This window comes from Oncorhynchus mykiss, chromosome 18 (genome assembly GCF_013265735.2).
Source record: "Oncorhynchus mykiss isolate Arlee chromosome 18, USDA_OmykA_1.1, whole genome shotgun sequence".
Lineage (NCBI taxonomy): Eukaryota > Metazoa > Chordata > Actinopteri > Salmoniformes > Salmonidae > Oncorhynchus > Oncorhynchus mykiss.
In genome coordinates this window covers 31,514,490-31,536,042 of record NC_048582.1, presented here as the reverse complement: position 1 = coordinate 31,536,042, position 21,553 = coordinate 31,514,490, and the positions used below count along the sequence as shown (strand labels likewise).

At 41.8% G+C, this 21,553-nt stretch overlaps 2 protein-coding genes across 7 annotated transcripts in view; both read left to right on the top strand.

Moving 5' to 3' along the window:
* The first annotated feature begins 666 nt into the window (after positions 1-666).
* Positions 667-5,639, top strand: LOC110496005 (protein S100-A1). Of its 3 annotated transcripts, none has more exons than XM_036952492.1 (3): positions 667-1,674; positions 3,694-3,860; positions 4,974-5,639. In XM_036952492.1, the coding sequence occupies exons 1-3, from the start codon at positions 1,656-1,658 to the stop codon at positions 5,142-5,144; spliced, it is 357 nt and encodes a 118-aa protein (XP_036808387.1). In that variant the 5' UTR covers positions 667-1,655; the 3' UTR covers positions 5,145-5,639. The 3 variants fall into 3 exon arrangements, with proteins under 3 accessions (XP_036808387.1, XP_021427290.2, XP_021427292.2); XM_021571615.2 differs by having other exon boundaries at positions 1,070-1,670; XM_021571617.2 differs by lacking the exon at positions 667-1,674 and adding an exon at positions 1,688-1,933.
* Positions 5,640-11,159: 5,520 nt separating this feature from the next.
* LOC110496004 (tripartite motif-containing protein 46-like) overlaps positions 11,160-21,553 on the top strand; it is a 32,032-nt gene continuing 21,638 nt past the window's right edge. Inside the window, exons 1-6 of one of the 4 annotated variants that reach the window (XM_021571611.2) lie at positions 11,160-11,296; positions 16,919-17,183; positions 17,417-17,570; positions 19,722-19,920; positions 20,000-20,146; positions 20,515-20,610. In XM_021571611.2, coding sequence (XP_021427286.1) covers positions 11,243-11,296; positions 16,919-17,183; positions 17,417-17,570; positions 19,722-19,920; positions 20,000-20,146; positions 20,515-20,610 — 915 coding nt within the window. In that variant the 5' untranslated portion in view covers positions 11,160-11,242. Of the gene's footprint in view, positions 11,591-12,247; positions 12,649-16,918; positions 17,184-17,416; positions 17,571-19,721; positions 19,921-19,999; positions 20,147-20,514; positions 20,611-21,553 lie in introns of those variants that run through there. The other 3 variants (XM_021571612.2, XM_021571613.2, XM_021571610.2) reach the window with 3 other exon arrangements.

Here is a 21,553-nt window from a genome sequence, read left to right as displayed (position 1 = left end):
CCAGAGTGAATTTACGAACTCACCCTAATATTACTATTGTGATGTATAATTGCTATGGTAATTTCGAATATCCAGGCAATGAGCATTAGGGGTAATGTAGTCATTATACAGAATCTACATTGCAAGTGCTTACAAGTGCTTACATCATTTACATTGTAACCGCATGGTATCCCAGGGAAAAAAATGGAAAATAAACAAAAATACAAAACACAGGAGGACATGTTTCTTTTAAGCCTAAAATGAAGGAATTCATCGCAAAATCAACTGCAGTTTAGAGGCTTAAGGTATAGATGCCACATTAATAAATGCCTGTTTAATTTGAATTTGTTTGTCCGGGTGTTTTCTTTGTGAATAAGGTTTTTGTTTTGTAGAATGAGGAATTTATAAGGAATAAACGTTTGTGTCAATAACATATGTACCAGTAGGCTAATTAATATGTAATAATAATATTATGCGGTGACACCATTTCCTTGTACTATAAGGATAGTTGAGATCAAATTGTATTAACATGGTTGCATTGGTTATGCTAGTAAATTAATGAAACTGTTTCCTATAAAAGTATAGCCTAACTAGTGTGTCTTTCTGAAATTCTGTCAAAATCAGCAAAAGCGTGGTAGGCTATCTGTCCTGTCCCAGTATGGCGTCTGTGAGCGCACAGGCAGCGCAATTGAAACAGTAGAAAAACTACTTAAACTACTTAAACAAATATAGTAGGCGACAGTATGAAGTTTGGCATAAACTGCTTCTCCAATAGAAATCCCACTTCTGATACCAGTGTACCGAACGGCGGGGAAGGGAAGAGAAAGGCAAACACACCCTGGTGCATGCCTGGGTTGAGAGGCAAACACCCTCGCGCTAATAGGGTTAAGTCACTCGGTCGGAATTGTAACATGGCTCATATACTGGAGGATCGCTACAAAATGTTTTATCTTTGCCGTTAATAAATTGACAAAAGACCCAACGACGTTTGTAAAGTGTTTTTTTGGCACGCGTTGATGAATATTTGCAATCCCACTTGACAGTGGCGAACCCACTGTTTTTTCTCCGGTGAACAGCAGTAATTTATTTTGTAGCCTAAAATATCAACGTAATTGAGGCCACTTTAACAGGGTTTATTAGGCTACACATGCTCAGGCCATGTAGTCAGTTTACCCCCACCCCATTATATTACAGTGTAACCAGCCAGCAACAGCAGAGACAGAAACCCCTGAATCGTGGTAGATTTGCCTAAATTGATGCGATTCGGTAAAGGAAGGGTGGGAGACGTCTGAGCGGGGAGGATCCCCCCAAGCGCATAATCTGGCAGCATTTGGAATTGTACATTTTTGTGATCGGATGATCGTTGTGCCTACATTTGATTTCGTTACAAATGTATTTTCTCTCTTCCATTTGGCTTTATTTTTCTATTGGGTTGCAGGCCTATATTGTAGTCTATAGCCTTATTTGCTTGCGTCCAGTTCCAACCTTACTGCGCAAAACAGATGCCTTATTAGGGCAGGGCCTACTTCAGCTAAATTAACTGATCTTCCAGGATTTATGAATATCTATTTTGCAATATTTGCCTTTATGGCACCTGTTGTTATTGTTATGATAACGGTAGGGGTATCATGTGTAATTCATCGAAGGAGGCACAGTCGGATTGAACGCTCGCTTCAATGATGGACGCTCTGGTTCGTGAGTAGCCTGTGTCTGTGGCCGTGTCAGTGTGTGTTTTGTCTGTGTTTACATGTTTTGTTGTTTTCCCGTTGTAGTTATAGCCTCTGACATTTTATAGGCTAACGATGATGCATGCAGACAAATCTCCCCCTCACCCTCCTTGTGGCGGGGCAGAAATACCCCCCCCCCCCCTTTCAGTTTCTATCCTCTCCGGGAGCATCGCTCCGATAACCATGGAAGAAACCTTCCTATCATGGCGGCTAGATTCCAGGTGAAGGTAAGAAATGCGCTGTTTTGGAAAACAAGCTGGTGAGAGACAGGCGTCGCATTACACAGCAATTTGCGCTGAAATAGGCTATTTGGACAAATTGCTGGTCTACATCAGTGTATTTTAGCGTAGCATGCACTGTAAAAAAAGGGGGGAAAAATAAGTATTGTTGTTTTTAAGGTAACATACTGTCTGCCATTTACCTGTACTGTTAAAGCAAAGTTTAGACCTATTTGGAATTTATGGTAGGCTAACATACTGTACTTATTTTTCAGTAAGTTAGGGGAGTTAGGGGAGACCGGGGATGGATGTAACATGGGTTGATTGTAACACTCTCAATATCTTCAATCAGGAACAAATTAGAATCACGACTCACTGTGCACATGCAGTTTAATCCTCAACCCTCATGTGAAGAAGTAAGACCCTGTGATAGATTTTATTATCACAAATCTGATTTTGAGGTAAGAAAGTAGTTTTTTGCAGATGGTATCACCTGCTTTGTAGTTTGATTCACCAAACGTATATCAGGTTTATAACCAGTGTGTGTAGATATTTTTTTAATGTAAGTCAGCAATGCTAGAGTTTTAATATGTAGCTAAAATTAAGCTAGCTGAAGACTGCAAAGGGTCATGGTTAGTTGTAACAAGCCTAAGGAGGTCTGGGTGCAGTCGTAGGAATATAAATGATGGGCCCACCAAGCCTGTATCCCAAGACTACCATACCACTGTCCCAACTGTGAATCTGATTGAATGAACATGTACAACACACACACACACGCTCTGTCTTTCTCAAAATCACTCATTCACTCACCCTCACACATACATGCACACACACATGTTTTTGTTAAAAAAGTTAATGGAGCATAAAAATAATACACATTTTATGATTTGTATTTTATTATTTCTGCCACACAAAATGTTAAACATGGCAATGTTGTTCTCATGTTCTCAAAAAATACCTTAAATATTTTGTTGCATGTCATAATTTATGCAATTTTTCAAACTGTTACATTTTACCCTAAGCCCTGTTACCACTGTCCTGGGAGGTGGGGTAAATTGTAACATTTCACTCCTTGCATTTGAGACAAAGTCACACTGTGTCTGTTTGATTTAGAGAGATAATACCTACACTAATTTGTAGCAGACAGATGTAAGTTGTTCGTATCTCATTTTGAATATAGTAGCTCAAACAATCTCTGAAAAATGAACAAAAATGCAAAAACTGTTATAACCATCCCTTGTCTACCCTACCTAAAAATAACATGATTTTTTTTACAGTGTGGATATTCCTTGTATAATCGGCCGCGTAAAATATAACATTGATCAATAGGGTAGAATGCAGGAATTTATCAAATAAACCTTTTAAAAATACGTTTGAAAACAACACATTATTCTTCATGCATGTGTCATTTTGAACACTCATCTACATAGGGTACAGCTGTGTGACTGTTAATGATTCTTTCCTAAAGATGTACTGTTCATAATTATTTGGTTCTTTACTAGACCCACACTACTTTTTCAGAAAAATATTTGAAATAGCGCCAACATTAATTTACATGCATTCGAAACACGAGTTGAAATGTCAGTTACCTGTGTGATATCATAGGTCTGAGTAAACTGTTATCAATTTATCATGGATATTCTGCATGTAGTAAGTGCTTACTTACATGATGTACTTTACTTACTTACTTTATTCCTGTGCAGAACATAAGGCATTCCAAATGTAAGCTGCGTGCCTAGTAGTCTACTTATAATAGTTTCCACCCCCAGGATCACCGTCAGTCTCAGACACCATGGCACAGCCCACACCCCTGGAAACCTCCCTGGGAGCCCTCATCATGGCATTCCACAAGCACGCTGGCAGTGGAGATGCTAAGACCCTCAGCAAGAAAGAGCTAACTAACCTCATCAAGGAGGAGTTGCCCAACATAACTGGGGTGAGTCAATGCAACAACTCGGGCCAATTTCTCAGACCCCCATTAAAGCTTATCATCCTGGACTAAAAAGCACTTTCAATTAAGATTGTCCATTGAGCATGCTTTAAAAAAAAGATGTAATCTGCAGTGAGGAAACAGCAATGTGGTATAAAAAAAGGAAATACAGTGCAAATTCTGTTGTCCTATCAAGCCGACCTGGTCTCAGAGCATTTCGTATTATACTGTACGTAAGACTGATAAGCTCCATTTAGAATGATATGTTACATTTGGTATGGTTACATAAGACAGATGGTTACTTAAGGCAAAAATCAAAGGAGGGTGCTTTGGTGGGTGTATAACGCGATTGTCTAGCAACCCAAAGGTTGCGAGTTTAAGTCTCATCCCGGACAACTTTAGCATTTTAGCTAATTAGAAACACCTCAACTACTTACTATTTTGTAGCTACTTTTCAACTACTTAGTATGTTAGCTAACCATTCCCCTAACACTGACCTTAACCCTATAACTTAACTCCTAAACCTAACCCCAACCTTAACCCTTTACCCCTAGCCTAGCTAACGTTAGTGAGCTAGCTGAAGTTAGCTACATAGCTAAAATTCATAACGTATCATACATTTGCAAATTCGTAACATATTGTATGTTTTGCAACTTGTAACATATAATACCAATTGTAATTCGTAACATATACAAAATGAGTGATGACATCCACAAATTAATACATACCAAATGAAACAAAAATTAAGTATTCCAGCTTTAAAGTCCAGGACTAGGCTTAATCTATGTTTGGGAAACTGGTCCCTCATGAGACAGCGAATGCTATTCTAATGCTACTTTTTATTGTCAAGTGTTGTGATTTTAATAAAAAATGCACTTGAAATAAAGTTTGATTGTGATTGACTGATTCTTTATTGCATGGAGTCTCATTCATTTAGGACTAATGACAGCAAAGTAAAGAAATATTCATGTAATTGTGTCTTCCTTGTGTTCTAATCCCCTGCTTATGTTCTCTTGACATGAGTGAAGTGTCAGCAATTCAGTGTGAATGACAACAAAATACAGAAATACTAATGTATTGTGTCTTCCTTGTGATCCTATATTACATTGACATGAGCAGAAGGGTGGTCCTGACGTGGGTGAGCTGATGACAATGCTAGACCATGACGGTGATGGCGCTGTGGACTTCAAGGAGTACATCACCCTGATTGAATCCCTTGCCTGCATGTGCAACTGCTTCCTGGAAGGGAAAATGTATCTTCTATCTGCTTTCTGCAGTGTATTGCATTAGGCCTGCATGTCACATTAATAATGTCTCATATCTCATTGAGTAAATTGCATACACGCCTTCCTCGGTGTCCACGCGCATGCCCGTATGCACACATAGATGCAAAGAGTTGCATAACTCTGCAACAATTATAAGACTGATCCTCAAATACATGCACCCAGGTGGATTCTCTTGTCAGAAATTGGCTCAATTGGTAGTGCATGGCGCTTGCTATGCCAGGGTAGTGGGATTGATTCCGGGTACCATCCGTACGTAAAATATATGCATGACTAAGTCGCTTTGGATAAAAGCGTCTGCTAAATTACATATATTATTATATATTAGGCTATTAAGATCTAAGGAATGCTGCTACACAGAGCATGTGATATAGTAAACACGATGTGTAGGCTATTTATTTACTGTGTTGTGCATGTACAGTAATTCAATCAGTCTGTTTGGAATTATTGATATGTTTTGTCTTTAATGCTAATAAATGGGGAAAAGAACCAACCGAAGATTCACGTTGGTGAAGCGATTTGTTTTGCATGCGTTTATGAACATTTGCAAACAAATCAAATGTATTTATATAGCCCTTCTTACATCAGCTGATATCTCAAAGTGCTGTACAGAAACCCAGCCTAAAATCCCAAACAGCAAGCAATGCAGGTGTAGAAGCACGGTGGCTAGGAAAAACTCTCTAGAAAGGCCAAAACCTCGGAAGAAACCTAGAGAGGAACCAGGCTATGAGGGGTGGCCAGTCCTCTTCTGGCTGTGCCGGGTGGAGATTATAACAGAACATGGCCAAGATGTTCAAATGTTCATAAATTACCAGCATGGTCAAATAATAATAATCACAGTAGTTGTCGAGGGTGCAGCAAGTCAGCACCTCAGGAGTAAATGTCAGTTGGTTTTTCATAGCCGATCATTAAGAGTATCTGTACCGCTCCTGCTATCTCTAGAGAGTTGAAAACAGCAGGTCTGGGACAGGTAGCACGTCCGGTGAACAGGTCAGGATTCCATAGCCGCAGGCAGAACAGTTGAAACTGGAGCAGCAGCACGGACAGGTGGACTGGGGACAGCAAGGAGTCCTCATGCCAGTTAGTCCTGAGGCATGGTCCTAGAGTTCAGGTCCTCCTCTGAGAGAGAGAGAGAAAGAGAGAATTAGAGAGAGCATACTTAAATTCACACAGGACACCGGATAAGACAGGAGAAGTACTCCAGATATAACAAACTGACCCTAGCCCCCCGACACAAACTACTGCAGCATAAATACTGGAGGCTGAGACAGGAGGGGTCAGGAGACACTGCGGCCCCATCCAATGATACCCCCGGACAGGGCCAAACAGGCAGGCTATAACCCCACCCATTTTGCCAAAGCACAGCCCCCACACCACTAGAGGGATATCTTCAACCACCAACTTGCCATCCTGAGACAAGGTCGAGTATAGCCCACAAAGATCTCCGCCACGGCCCATCCAAGGGGAGCGCCAACCCAGACAGGAAGATCACATCAGTGACTCAACCCACTCAAGTGACGCACCCCTCCTATGGACGGGATGGAAGAGCACCAGTAAGCCAGTGACTCAGCCCCTGTAATAGGGTTAGAGGCAGAGAATCCCAGTGGAGAGAGGGGAACCGGCCAGGCAGAGACAGCAAGGGTGGTTCGTTGCTCCAGAGCCTTTCCGTTCACCTTCACACTCCTGGGCCAGACTACACTCAGTCATATGACCCACTGAAGAGATGAGTCTTCAGTAAAGACTTAAAGGTTGAGACCGAGTCTGCGTCTCTCACATGGGTAGGCAGACCATTCCATAAAAATGGAGCTCTAGGAGAAAGCCCTGCCTCCAGCTGTTTGCTTAGAAATTCTAGGGACAATTAGGAGGCCTGCGTCTTGTGACTGTAGCATACGTGTAGGTATATACGGCAGGACCAAATCGGAAAGATGGGTAGGAGCAAGCCCATGTAATGCTTTGTAGGTTAGCAGTAAAACCTTGAAATCAGCCCTTGCCTTAACAGGAAGCCAGTGTAGGAAGGCTAGCACTGGAGTAATATGATCAACTTTTTTGGTTCTAGTCAGGATTCTAGCAGCCGTATTTAGCACTAACTGAAGTTTATTTAGTGCTTTATCCGGGTAGCCGGAAAGTAGAGCATTGCAGTCGTCTAACCTAGAAGTAACAAAAGCATGGATACATTTTTCTTTATCATTTTTGGACAGAAAGTTTCAGATTTTTTGCAATGTTACGTAGATGGAAAAACACTGTCCTTGAAACAGTCTTGATATGTTCGTCAAAAGAGAGATCAGGGTCCAGAGTAACGCCGAGGTCCTTCACATTTTTATTTGAAATGACTGTACAACCATCAAGATTAATTGTCAGATTCAACAGAATATCTCATTGTTTCTTGGGATCTAGAATAAGCATTTCTGTTTTGTCCGAGTTTAAAAGTAGAAAGTTTGCAGCCATCCACTTCCTTATGTCTGAAACACAGGCTTCTAGCGAGGGCAATTTTGGGGCTTCACCATGTTACATTGAAATGTACAGCTGTGTGTCATCCCTATAGCAGTGAAAGTTAACATGTTTTCGAATGACATTCGCAGGAGGTAAAATATATAGTGAAAACAATAGTGGTCCTAAAACGGAACCTTGAGGAACACCGAAATTTACAGTTGATTTGTCAGAGGACAAACCATCCACAGAGACAAACTGATATATTTCTGACAGATAAGATCTAAACCAGGCCAGAACTTGTCCATGTAGAGCAATTTGGGTTTCCAATCTCTCCAAAAGAATGTGGTGATTGATGGTATCAAAAGCAGCTCTAAGGTCTTGGAGCACGAGGACAGATAGAGAGCCTCGGTCTGATGCCATTAAAAGGTAATTTGCCACCTTCATAAGTGCAGTCTCAGTGCTATGATGGGGTCTAAAACCAGACTGAAGCATTTCGTATACATTGTTTGTCTTCAGGAGGCAGTGAGTTGCTGAACAACAGCTTTTTCTAAAATCTTTGAGAGGAATGGGAGATTCGATATAGGCCGATAGTTTTTTATATTTACTGGGTCAAGGTTTGTTTTTTTCAAGAGAGGCTTTATTACTGACACTTTTAGTGAGTTTGGTACACATCCGGTGGATAGAGAGACTTTTATTGTGTTCAACATAGGAGGTCCAAGCACAGGAAGCAGTTCTTTCAGTAGTTTAGTTGGAATAGGGTCCAGTATGCAGCTTGAAGGTTTAGAGGCCATGATTATTTTCATCATTGTGTCAAGAGATATAGTACTAAAACACTTGAGCGTCTCTCTTGATCCTAGGTCCTGGCAGAGTTGTGCAGACTCAGGACAACTGAGCTTTGGAGGAATACGCAGATTTAAAGAGGAGTCCGTAATTTGCTTTCTAATGATCATGATCTTTTCTTCAAAGAAGCTCATGAATTTATTACTGCTGAAGTGAAAGCCATCCTCTCTTGGGGAGTGCTGCTTTTTAGTTAGCTTTGCGACAGTATCAAAAAGACATTTCGGATTGTTCTTATTTTCCTCAATTAAGTTGGAAAAATAGGATGATCGAGCAGCAGTGAGGGCTCGTCGATACTGCACGGTACTGTCTTTCCAAGCTAGTCGGAAGACTTCCAGTTTGGTGTAGCGCCATTTACGTTCCAATTTTCTGGAAGCTTACTTCAGAGCTCGGGTATTTTCTTTGTACCAGGGAGCTAGTTTCTTATGACAAATGTTTAAAGTTTTTAGGGGTGCAACTGCATCTAGGGTATTGCGCAAGGTTAAATTGAGTTCCTCAGTTAGGTGGTTAACTGATTTTTTTCCTCTGACGTCCTTGGGTAGGCAGAGGGAGTCTGGAAGGGCATCAAGGAATCTTTGGGTTGTCTGAGAATTTATAGCACGATTTTTGATGCTCCTTGGTTGGGGTCTGAGCAGATTATTTGTTTCGATTGCAAACGTAATAAAATGGTGGTCCGATAGTCCAGGATTATGAGGAAAAAAACATTAAGATCCACAACATTTATTCCATGGGACAAAACTAGGTCTAGAGTATGACTGTGACAGTGAGTAGGTCCAGAGACATGTTGGACAAAACCCACGGAGTCGATGATGGCTCCGAAAGCCTTTTGGAGTGAGTCTGTGGACTTTTCCATGTGAATATTAAAATCACCAAAAATTAGAATATTATCTGCTATGACTACAAGGTCCGATAGGAATTCAGGGAACTCAGTGAGGAAGGCTGTATATGGCCCAGGAGGCCTGTAAACAGTAGCTATAAAAAGTGATTAAGTAGGCTGTATAGATTTCATGACTAGAAGCTCAAAAGACGAAAACATATATTTTTTTGTAAATTGACATTTGCTATCGTAAATGTTAGCAACACCTCCGCCTTTGCGGGATGCACGGGGGATATGGTCACTAGTGTAACCAGGAGGTAAGGCCTCATTTAACACAGTAATTTCATCAGGCTTAAGCCATGTTTCAGTCAGGCCAATCACATCAAGATTATGATCCGTGATTAGTTAATTGACTATAACTGCCTTTGAAGTGAGGGATCTAACATTAAGTAGCCCTATTTTGAGATGTGAGATATCACAATCTCTTTCAATAATGTCAAGAATGGAGGAGCTCTTTATTCCAGTGAGATTGCTAAGGCGAACACCGCCATGTTTTGTTTTGCCCAACCTAGGTCAAGACACAGACACCATCTCAATGGGGATAGCTGAGCTGACTATACTGACTGTGCTAGTGGCAGACTCCACTAAGCTGGCAGGCTGGCTAACAGCCTGCTGCCTGGCCTGCACCGTATTTCATTGTGGAGCTAGAGGAGTTAGAGCCCTGTCTATGTTGGTAGATAAGATGAGAGCACCCCTCCAGCTAGGATCGAGTACGTCACTCCTCAACAGGTCAGGCTTGGTCCTGTTTGTGTGTGAGTCCCAGAAAGAGGGACAATTATCTAAAAAAAATCCTATATTTTGGGAGGGACAGAAAACAGTTTTCAACCAGCGATTGAGATGTGAGATTCTGCTGTAGAGCTCATCACTCACCCCAACTGGGAGGGGGCCAGAGGCAATTACTCAATGCCGACACATCTTTCTAGCTGATTTACAAGCCGAAGCTATGTTGTGCTTGGTGACCTCTGACTGTTTCATCCTAACATCATTGGTGCCAACATGGATAACAATATCCCCATAGTCTGTACACGCCAGTTTTAGCTTTAGCTTGCACCATCTTTAGATTAGCCTTAACTTCGGTAGCGCTGCCCCTTGGTAAACAGTATATGATCGCTGGATGATTCATTTTAAGTCTAATACTGCGGGTAATGGAGTCGCCAATGACTAGGGTTTTCAATTTGTCAGAGCTAATGGTGGGAGGCTTCGGTGTCTCAGACGGGAGGAGTAGAGACCAGAGAAGGCTCGGCCTCTGACTCCGACTCGCTGCTTAATGGGGAAAACCGGTTGAAAGTTTCTATCAGCTGAATGAGGGACACCGGTTGAGCATTCCTACAGCATTTCCCTCCAGAAGCCATGACAAAGTTGTCCGTCTGTGGGGACTGTGCGAGGGGATTTATACTGCTATCTGTACTTACTGGTGGCACAGAGGCTGTTTCATCCTTTCCTACACTTAAATTACCCTTGCCTAACGATTGCGTCTGAAGCAGGGCTTGCAGCACTTCTATCGTTCTCCTGTATATTTTGAGTACAGCAACTGCAATTAGAAGACATCATGTTAATGTTACTACTTAGCTTCGGCTGTTGGAGGTCCTGACGAACCATGTCCAGATAAAGCGTCCGGAGTGAAAAGGTTGAATGGGAAAAAAAAGCAATCCCAGCTGTGCTATAGATGTCCTTGAGAACTCATGTTCTCAAAAAAGGCCTTCAGTATTGCTTTAGACACTAGTGTTATTTTGTATTATGTTTATAAAGCAGTATAATGTTTTATGTAAAGTAGGCCTATTCATTAATTTTCACATTTTTGGGGGGTGGTCACTTTTTGGTAACAGGGTTTATTACGCATGCTCCGAGTACTGTAGTCCTTTTCACCCGCCCCTTTATTACAGTGCATAGCAGAGACAGAAACCCCAGAATCGTGGCAGAATATCCGAGGTTGATGCGATTCGATAAAGGAAGGCTGAGAAATGTCTGGGCTGGGAGTAGTTTACCAAGCGAATAATCTGGCAGCATTTGGGATGGTGTGTGCATTTTCATGACCGTTTAAATTTATTTCGTTTCAACAAAATGCCTCTCTACCATTTGGCTTCATTTTTCTATTGTTAACGTTTTTATGGGTTGTAGCCTCACGCGCCTGCGCCCAGTTCCAATAATCTTATTGTGGAAATGGTGAATCAGGATTTATGAATATCTATTTTGCAATTTTCGCCTTCATGGCACCTGTTGTTATTGTTATGATAACGGTAGGGGTATCATGTGTCTTCAAGGAGGCACAGTCGGATTGAACGCTCACTTCTTCAATGATGGACGCTCTGGTTCGTATTAGTATGACTAGCCTGTGTGTGGTTGTGTCAGTGTATTGTTTGTGTTTACATGTTTTGTTGTTTCCCCGTTGTAGTCTCCTAATAGCCTAGGACATTTTATAGGTTAATGATGCAGACAGTAACCTAACTATTTATTTTCAGGTGTCTGATTCGCCCCAATTTGCACCTGTCCGACCACTCTTATTTCATAATAATTTCCTAAATTTAACAGGGCTCATTGTCACACATTAATATTTTAAAAAAAGTTATGTAGACCTATCTATAGCATACGAATATATATATATTCCTATTCCACCCCATTCATCTACCTGGTCATGAATTCGTTATGTTGGCTAATAGTCTTCAACCTAGACCAAAAGGAAACAGAAAGGCCTATTTATGTTTTAAATAACACTATAGCCTTTACCATACTTTCCCATTCAATTCACCTGTAAATATGTGGAAGCCTACCAAGTGTATTGAATCACTCATAGGCCTATTATAGGCGTTACCCATTTTGGTGCACATTTTCTTTTAGAACTATAAGGTGCGCTCTAATGACCTGGTGATTTTTTTGTGGACAACAAACATGCGTTAAAGATGTAGACCCTATGCTTATTCGAATGCAACACTTGACACGCTGGAAACAAACAAAGAAGCCGTGCAAATAAAATGCCACACGTTTTGTGCGAGCTTGTAGGATGTGCAGGTACCAGGGATGCTTGTTACCATGGAGACGGGATGCAGGCACGCGGTGCAGTCTTGTGCTGCATAGGGGGAGATCAAATAAAAACGAGGGTACCGAAAATCGCACAGGGCATAGGCTATTGTAGTTTTCAACAAAGAGAACAATGAAAGACTGACAATCACTATTTTTAAGCACTATATCAACAGGAATTTAAAGGTAGTCTTTAAAATAATTAACATCTCACAAATCTCCCATGTCACACCTCCTTGTAGTTGGGCAGAAATCCCCCCGCTTTCAGTTTCTAGTGTCACCTCTCCGAGAGCACTGCTCCGATTACGGTGGAAGAAACAATCCTATCATGGCGCCTAGATTCCAGCTGAAGGTAAGAATTGCGCTGTATCACAACGCGTGTTCTGGAAACCAAGCCGGTGACAGATATTGCATTGCGAAGCAATTTGGGCTTTTAACATGGAATGCAGGTCCTATGTTGACAAATCATTTGTGGACGTCAGTGGATTGTAGCCAGTGTAGCATAACCTGGCTAGCATATTGCTCGAGTAGAACAAGAAAGAACAGGACGGATTTGACATTGGTGAATGACATAGAGACAGTGTGACTCAAACCATATCGTGCTGGGAAATTATAAATTATAAAGATCTGCGTATTTTGTGATGTGATGTGTGTGTGTGAAGGGCTTGGCTTCATATACATTATATTAAAAAGATAACTTTGGTGCATTTTCACAAAAGCACAAAAATCTAAACAGATCATGTTTCAAAACTCGAATCAAATGTTTTTATTGACCAAGTACAACAAACGAATTCACAGTCACTTGTTCACTGCAACAAATCACTCTAATCACTCAATTTGGATGCATTTTCAATTTAATTATCTGCTTTTCAAAATGCAACATTCACTTTAAGCCTACATTTGATATGATATTCTTATCATTTGTTAACACTACAATTCATTATCACTTAATCAAACTGCTCACAACTTAATTACTGAACTAAACTGATGTAGTGCCTAGTTAACATATATAGTTTGATAACTGAAAATGTATATATTTTTACCTCATAAATGTATCAATTTGACATCAATTTAAGTTGGAAGGGAAAACTAAATCATACTGTATATGGATGTGATCATTCTCCAGAAGCCAGTGTGCTTCAATAGGACAATGTGGAAAGAGTTACTCTGATGTGCTACCATTTGGAATTATAGTGCAGAGTACAATGCACTGCTGAAATAGCTGGGTTGTATATAACCATATATTCCACTCATTATCTGAATTTCATTGATACGCTCACTGTAAGCTGATTCATTTTGTTGAGCAGAGAGATAGGAGATACTGCATAGAAACACATAGAAAAGGTGATCATGTAAAATGTTGCAAGGGGCAGAAATGACATACAACACCATAGTACAGTATGTGACAATAAAACATGTTATTATTATTTTTAATTATACACCATATTTCTGATGATTTGTCCTACGATTGTACTGTATAAGGATAATGAAAACGTAAGACTGACCTGTTTCCCAACATGCTCACAATGTGTATATTGTATTGTTTTGCTGTTGGATTAAATAGTAGTTTAAATAACTAAGTGGCGAACCTGTCATTATCTGATGCATTGGTGATTTTGCATGGATGACTCGGGTGTGAAAGATATGTGCAACCCCAATGAATGCACAATCAAAAGTTCTTTAAAAAGATAGAGGCCATTACAAGTGTTATGAGTTTAGAGTTTTGTACTTAGAGTTTTGAAAATAGACCACTTACAGTGCATTTGGAAAATTATTCAGACCCCTTGACTTTTTCCACATTTTGTTTTTCTAAAATAGATTAAATAAACATGTTTTCCCTCATCAATCTACACACAATACCCTATAATGACTTTTTTTGCAAATGTATTAAAAACAAACAGCAATACCTTATTTACATAAGTATTCAGACTCTTTGGTATGAGACTCGAAATTGAGTTCAGGTGCATCCTGTTTCCATTGATCATCCTTGATGTTTCTGCAACTTGATTGGAGTCCACCTGTGGTGAATTCACTTGATTGGACATGATTTGGAAAGGCACACACCTGTCTATATAAGGTCCCACAGTTGACAGTGCAAGTCAGAGCAAAAACCAAGCCATGAGGTTGAAGGAATTGTCCGTAGAGCTCAGAGACAGGCATAGATATGGGGAATAGTACCAAAAAAATGTCTGCAGCATTGAAGGTCCCCAAGAACATAGTGGCCTCCATCATTCTTAAATGGAAGAAGTTTGGAAACATCAAGACTCTTCCTATAGCTGGCCATCTGGCCAAACTGAGAAATTAGGGGAGAAGGGCCTTGGTCAGGGAGGTGACCAAGAACCCGATGGTCACTTTGGCAGAGCTCCAGAGTTCCTCTGTGGAGATGGGAGAACCTCCTAGAAGGACAAAAATCTCTGCAGCACACCACTAATCAGGCCTTTATGGTAGAGTGGCTAGACAGAAGCCACTCCTCAGTAAAAGCCACATGACAGCCCACTTGGAGTTTGCCAGAGGCACCTAAAGGACTCTCAGACCATGAGAAACAAGATTTTTTGGTCTGATGAAACCAAGAATGGACTATTTGGCCTGAATGCCAAGCGTCACGTTGGGAGGAAACTGGGACCATCCCTACAGTGAAGCATGGTGATGGCAGCATCATGCTGTGGGGATGTTTTTCAATGACAGGGACTGGAAGACTAGTCAGGTTCGAGGGAAAGATGAACAGAACAAAGTATTGGAAGATCCTTGATGAAACCTGCTCCAGAGCACTCATGACCTCAGACTGGGGCGAAGGTTCACCTTCCAACAGGACAACAACCCTAAGCACACAGCCAAGACAACTTGTGAGTGGATTCGGGACAAGTCTCTAAATGTCCTTGAGTGGCCCAGTCAGAGCCCGGGCTTGAACCCAATCTAACATTTCTGGAGAGACCTGAAAATAGCTGTGCAGCGACGCTCCCCATCCAGCCTGACAGAGCTTGAGAGGATCTGCAGAGAAGAATGGGTGAAACTGCCCAAATGCAGGTGTGCCAAGCTTGTAGCGTCATACCCCAGAAGACTTGAGTCTGTAATCGCTGCGAAAGGTGCTTTAAACAAAGTACTGATAAAGAATCTGAATACTTATGTAAATGTAATATTTGTAATACGTTTTTATTTGTAATAAATATGACAAAATGTCTAAAAACCTGTTTTGCTTTGTCATTATGGGGTTAGATTGATGAGGGGGAAAAAATGATGTTTTCAATATCACTTTCCACCGGCACGTAACAAAATGTCAAGGGGTCTGAATACTTTCTGAATGAAACTATGTCAGAACAACAGATTTGTACCTTGTCAGCTCAGGGATTTGAACTTGCAACCTTCCGGTTAGTAGTCCAATGCTCTAACCACTAGGCTACCCTGATGCATCCTGCAACAGTTAGGTTACTGACTGATTCTTAATTAATTTCCTTCACTTAGAGTAGGAATGCTGATCTAGGATCAGGTCCCACTGTTTTAGCAAGTGGGGGACAACTTCTGGTGAAACTGGAGGGCGCTCAATTCAAATAAATAATCATAAAAATTATGGATGTTCTTGTTAATCTAACTGCAGTAGCTATTTCAGCGAAAACATGCCATGCTATTGTTTGAGGACGGCGCTCCATATCAAAATATTTTTCCACCGGCACAGGTTTTATAAATTCACAAATAGTGATCAAATATTCACTTACTTTTTGAAAATCTTCCTCTGATTTGTCATCCAAAGGGTCCCAGCTATAACATGTAGTGTCGTTTCGTGAGATGAAATCCTTAATATCCCAAAAAGTCAGTTTAGTCGGCGCCATTGATTTGAATAGTCCACTCGTTCAACATGCAGATAAAGGAATCCGAAAACGCCTCAGATACCCTAAAATGTCATCAAACTATAATGTTTCTTACGGAAAGAAGTATGTTCAATAGGAAACCGATTCTAGCAGGTGTGTCCTATCTTCATTGCGCTCGCAAACACGAATTTCCAAGACTGTGTTCCTGTACTAAAACTGACATTTCTTATTCGTTTGTGGAGTTACAAGCCTGAAACCTTGAACATAGACTGCTGACACCCTGTGGAAGCCATAGGAATTGGCTTGGCTAATTTTGGCTTATTTCCAAAATGACCTTATACTTGCCATTCTAAGAGGATGGTCTCTCTCTCAAAAACAGTTCTGGTTGTTTTTTGTTTGGATTTTCTCCTACCTTATCTATTGTGTTATATTCTCCTACATTATTTTAACATTTCTACAAACTTCAAAGTGTTTTCTTTCCAATGGTACCAATTATATGCATATCCTGGCTTCAGGGCCTGAGCAACAGGCAGTTTACTTTGGGCACATCATTCAGACAGGAAGTGGAGAAAAAAAGGGGCCTAGCCCTAAGAAGTTTTTAACCCTAAACCTAACATTCCCTTGAATATCAAAGTGACCCATGAATATCAAAGTGACTTACAGTAGTGAGTGCACATATTCTCATAGTTTTTTGTACTGGTCCCCCATGGGAATCAAACCCACAACCCTTGCATTGCAAGCACCATGTGCTACCAACCGAGCCACACAGGACCCCTACCTGTGTGATTCATTGCCTCTCCACCTCTCCCTCCTCCCCAGTCTAACGTGAAGAGCATGGAGTGCGAGCTGCATTGCCCAGTGTGTAAGGAGATTGTCAAGCAGCCCGTGGTCCTGCCATGTCAGCACAGCGTCTGCCTGATGTGTGCCTCAGAGGTCCTGGTTCAAAATGGCTACCCTCCTCCGGAGCTGCCACCCGAGCCCAACTCTCCTGCCTCCACCCCCAATACCCGCTCTCCCCGCCAGGCACGCAGGCCCATGCCCAGCAAGGCCGACCATCGACCCATCGACCGCGTGCTACGTTCAGGTAATGTGTGTGTGTTTGTGTAAATGTGTGTTTGCACGTGAGAGAGAGAGTGTGTGTATGTGTGCGTGTATGTGTCTTTTAGATTCAATGTCAAGTGACGATCAATAGGACTAGTCTGGGGATGCGTTGGGAATACACAAGTCATTCTGTCTTTCTCTCTATTTCCTCCACTACCCATCCCTCTCTCCTCATCCCATTGACTGACTTCTCCCCCTCTGTCACCCTTTGTCCAGGATTTGGGACGTATCCGTCGCCGGGGCGACGGCGTAAGGAACCGCCCCCCGCGATGTTGTTTCCGTGCCCACCCTGTGGGAGAGAGGTAGAGCTGGGAGAGAAGGGCCTGACTGACTGCCTGCGTAACCTCACCTTGGAGCGCATTGTAGAGAGGTAACACACACACACACACTTACATTTATACACGCAAGTACGCACACATGCACTATGCACAGGTCTTGGTCTTGTGAGCTGTTACTGAAAAGACACATACATTTTATGTGATCCCATGTGATCTTATGTGAAGTTAATGTAATAACCTGTAAAGCAACATGTGATAACATGAAACTACACATGTGAAAACACGTGATCACATGTAAAATGTTCCATGAACCCATTTTCACATGATTTTCATGTGAAATTTCACATGAAATAATGTGATTTGCCACTTGTGAAATCGTGTTTTTTTTCTGTAAGGAAGGATGTAGCCCTGCCTTAGGGCTGGGTGGTATACCGTATTTTGATGCACAGACTGGTTTGGGTTTTTACTTTACCTTCTATAACGGATATTGAATGTTTGGTTTGTTAAATGTGATACACCATGTGTAACGTCCATTTTTATAGTCATCTCTCTCCATGCTGCTTTCCACACAGACCTAGCCCCTCACCCTGTCACTCAAGGATCTAATTTGTTGTTCCTCGACCACGAGACACTTGCGTTCAGTGGCCAATGCAGCACATGCAACAATGATGACAACGATGCTGTTTTCACTTTGCTTCTTAATATAAATCCACTAGCTTTCTATAATTACACTATTAGTTTGTGTTTCTTACATCTGCAAATGGCTAGTTTGTCTTTTCTTAGCAGGTTGGGCCTAAAGTTGGGCCTAAATTGCCACTAATGCTAATTGCTAGTTAGCTGGCTAGCTAATACATGTACTGAGTCAGAGCAAACGTAACTAGCTATACAGCCTGATAATACCAGGGATGGTGCGACCTAAATCAGCAAGTCGTTTGTGCAACAGCATCTTCTAAATCCAAGAGGAATATGCGAAGCATGAACATCTTAGCTACATGAAGTATCTAAGAGAAAACATTCAACTTAACCAAAGGTTACAGGGTCCCCTATGAAACACTGACCATCACTTTGGTTCCTACCCTGTCACAATAACTCCTCCCTGGCATTTTTATTCGTTGTCATGTCGAACAACATTGTATTCAAAGTGCCCACTATTATAGTCTAACTATAGAATTAGAATAATCATTCTATTTCCATTATCCCAACAGTTCAGCCAAATGGTTTGCTCTAAATCGCAACTGCAACATTTTATTTAAAATGGTTTGCCCATATCGTGCAGCCCTACGTGGCAGTGTGGAAATGATCACAAATGAGTGCAGGAAATGCAGAAATTTATGAAAATGCTGGAAATTATTTTTGTTTTAAGTTGAATTGAACAGTATAAAACAATCAGAAGGGAGAAAGACCCATTGAAATTGCTTAGAATGTATGTGTTGCCATCTTATGGTAACACACTTCTCGTAAAGCAAATTTAGAACTTTTATTATTCAAAAACATAAAATACCTTGATACTGTATGATATTTTGGCCATATTGCCAAGCCTTACCCTGCCTGCAAAATCAGTGTCACCGTCGGGAAGGAATTTCCTCTTGGTCTGTTGAAGACGTTAGTTTTCCAGTCGGTTCAGATCTCACCCGTGACACACACACACGCACGCACACACACACACACACACACACACACACACACACACACACACACACACACACACACACACACACACACACACACACACACACACACACACACACACACACACACACACACACACACACACACACAGTGAGAGAATGTGTCCAAGTACTGCTTTCCAAATAGCACCCTGGTCAAAAGTAGTGCACTATATAGGGAATAGGGTGCCACTCTTGTTAATCAGCATGGAGCTGACCTAGAGAGGAAATTAGCAGAGCTCCCAGACTGCAACACACTGCAGCAAACTACTGTAGCAGAAAGACACTGCACTTCCACTGGACTACTGCAGTGTAACTGCTAAAAGCTTATTTTCCCCATGTAGAGTAACCTCTTAATGTTATTTATCACCCGGTCTACCCATCCCCTCTCTCTCTGTCTTGGCCCTGTTCTCTCCATCCATCATTCTTATTTTTGTCTCTCTTTCTTTTGCCTTTTCCAACCTCGCCCACCCCCTATCTACTACTATCCTGCCCTAATTCGCCCATGCTCTCTCTCTCTCCCCTACCCTCCTTCCTTTAATCATTCCCCTCTATCTTTCTCTCCCCCTTTCTTAGGTACAGACACACAGTGAGCCTGGGCAGTGTGGCTGTGATGTGTCAGTTCTGCAAGCCTCCCCAGTCCCTGGAGGCCACTAAGGGCTGCGCCGACTGCCAAGCCAGCTTCTGTAACGAGTGTTTCAAGCTCTACCACCCCTGGGGGACTCCTCGCGCCCAGCACGAACACGTCCAGCCCACCCTCAACTTCAGGCCCAAGGTGAGGCCTGTCTCTCTCTCATCCCTCTCTCAAACCTCTCTTCTCTCCTTTCTCACCCCTCTTGTCTCTCCTCCTCCAGGTTCTGTCGTGTCCGGAGCATGACCAGGAGCGTCTGCACTTCTACTGTAGGACGTGCCAGCGGTTGCTGTGCCCGCTCTGCAAGCTGCGCCGAGTCCACGCCGGGCACAAGGTGGCGCCAGTCGCCCAGGCATACCAGACACTCAAGGTAGGCATCCGGGTGCAATGGCTTAATTGGTTGTAGCATGGTTCCTGCATTGGCCTTTTACTGTGGAATTGACTGGATAATGCATGTAATACCTGAGCTGCTTTGAATAAAATTACCTAAATGGCAATATTGTTATAATCAATTGCATTAGTGGTTATCACACGCAATGGGGATTGGCCCTCAATGGTTGGTTGTTAGTCTAGTAGTACAGTGCATGACAGAAAAGGGGTAAGTCGCCATTGAACTGTGGGTTTAGATCATCCAGTGTGTAAGAGATGAATACAGTTCAAATGTAGGGTAATACAGAGCTACTCATGTGCATTAGGATTAAGTCTGGTCAGGGCATTAACTCTTTGTTTATTTGACAGGACAAGATTACCAAGGAGATGAACTACATTCTGTCCAACCAGGAGACAGTCCTGGGCCAGATCTCACAGCTGGAGAGTGCCACCACTCAGACAGAGGTAACTAAATAATACTGCAGTCTGCAGAGATCCAGAAATAACCCACCAGAGGGGTATACCACAAAGCAGGGCTAACTTTGATAAACAACCAGAAATAACTTTTGATTAATTAAGAAAGTTTACCTTAGATATGTGTTTTTGGATGTTGAGTCAATTAGACCAAGTTTTCTTTTGTAAAAATAAATGCCAATTCATCATATGAGCTTCACTGTGCGGACAATAATACAGTGCCTTGCGAAAGTATTCGGCCCCCTTGAACTTTGCGACCTTTTGCCACATTTCAGGCTTCAAACATAAAGATATAAAACTGTATTTTTTGTGAAGAATCAACAACAAGTGGGACACAATCATGAAGTGGAACGACATTTATTGGATATTTCAAACTTTTTTAACAAATCAAAAACTGAAAAATTGGGCGTGCAAAATTATTCAGCCCCCTTAAGTTAATACTTTGTAGCGCCACCTTTTGCTGCGATTACAGCTGTAAGTCGCTTGGGGTATGTCTCTATCAGTTTTGCACATCGAGAGACTGACATTTTTTCCCATTCCTCCTTGCAAAACAGCTTGAGCTCAGTGAGGTTGGATGGAGAGCATTTGTGAACAGCAGTTTTCAGTTCTTTCCACAGATTCTCGATTGGATTCAGGTCTGGACTTTGACTTGGCCATTCTAACACCTGGATATGTTTATTTTTGAACCATTCCATTGTAGATTTTGCTTTATGTTTTGGATCATTGTCTTGTTGGAAGACAAATCTCCGTCCCAGTCTCAGGTCTTTTGCAGACTCCATCAGGTTTTCTTCCAGAATGGTCCTGTATTTGGCTCCATCCATCTTCCCATCAATTTTAACCATCTTCCCTGTCCCTGCTGAAGAAAAGCAGGCCCAAACCATGATGCTGCCACCACCATGTTTGACAGTGGGGATGGGGTGTTCAGGGTGATGAG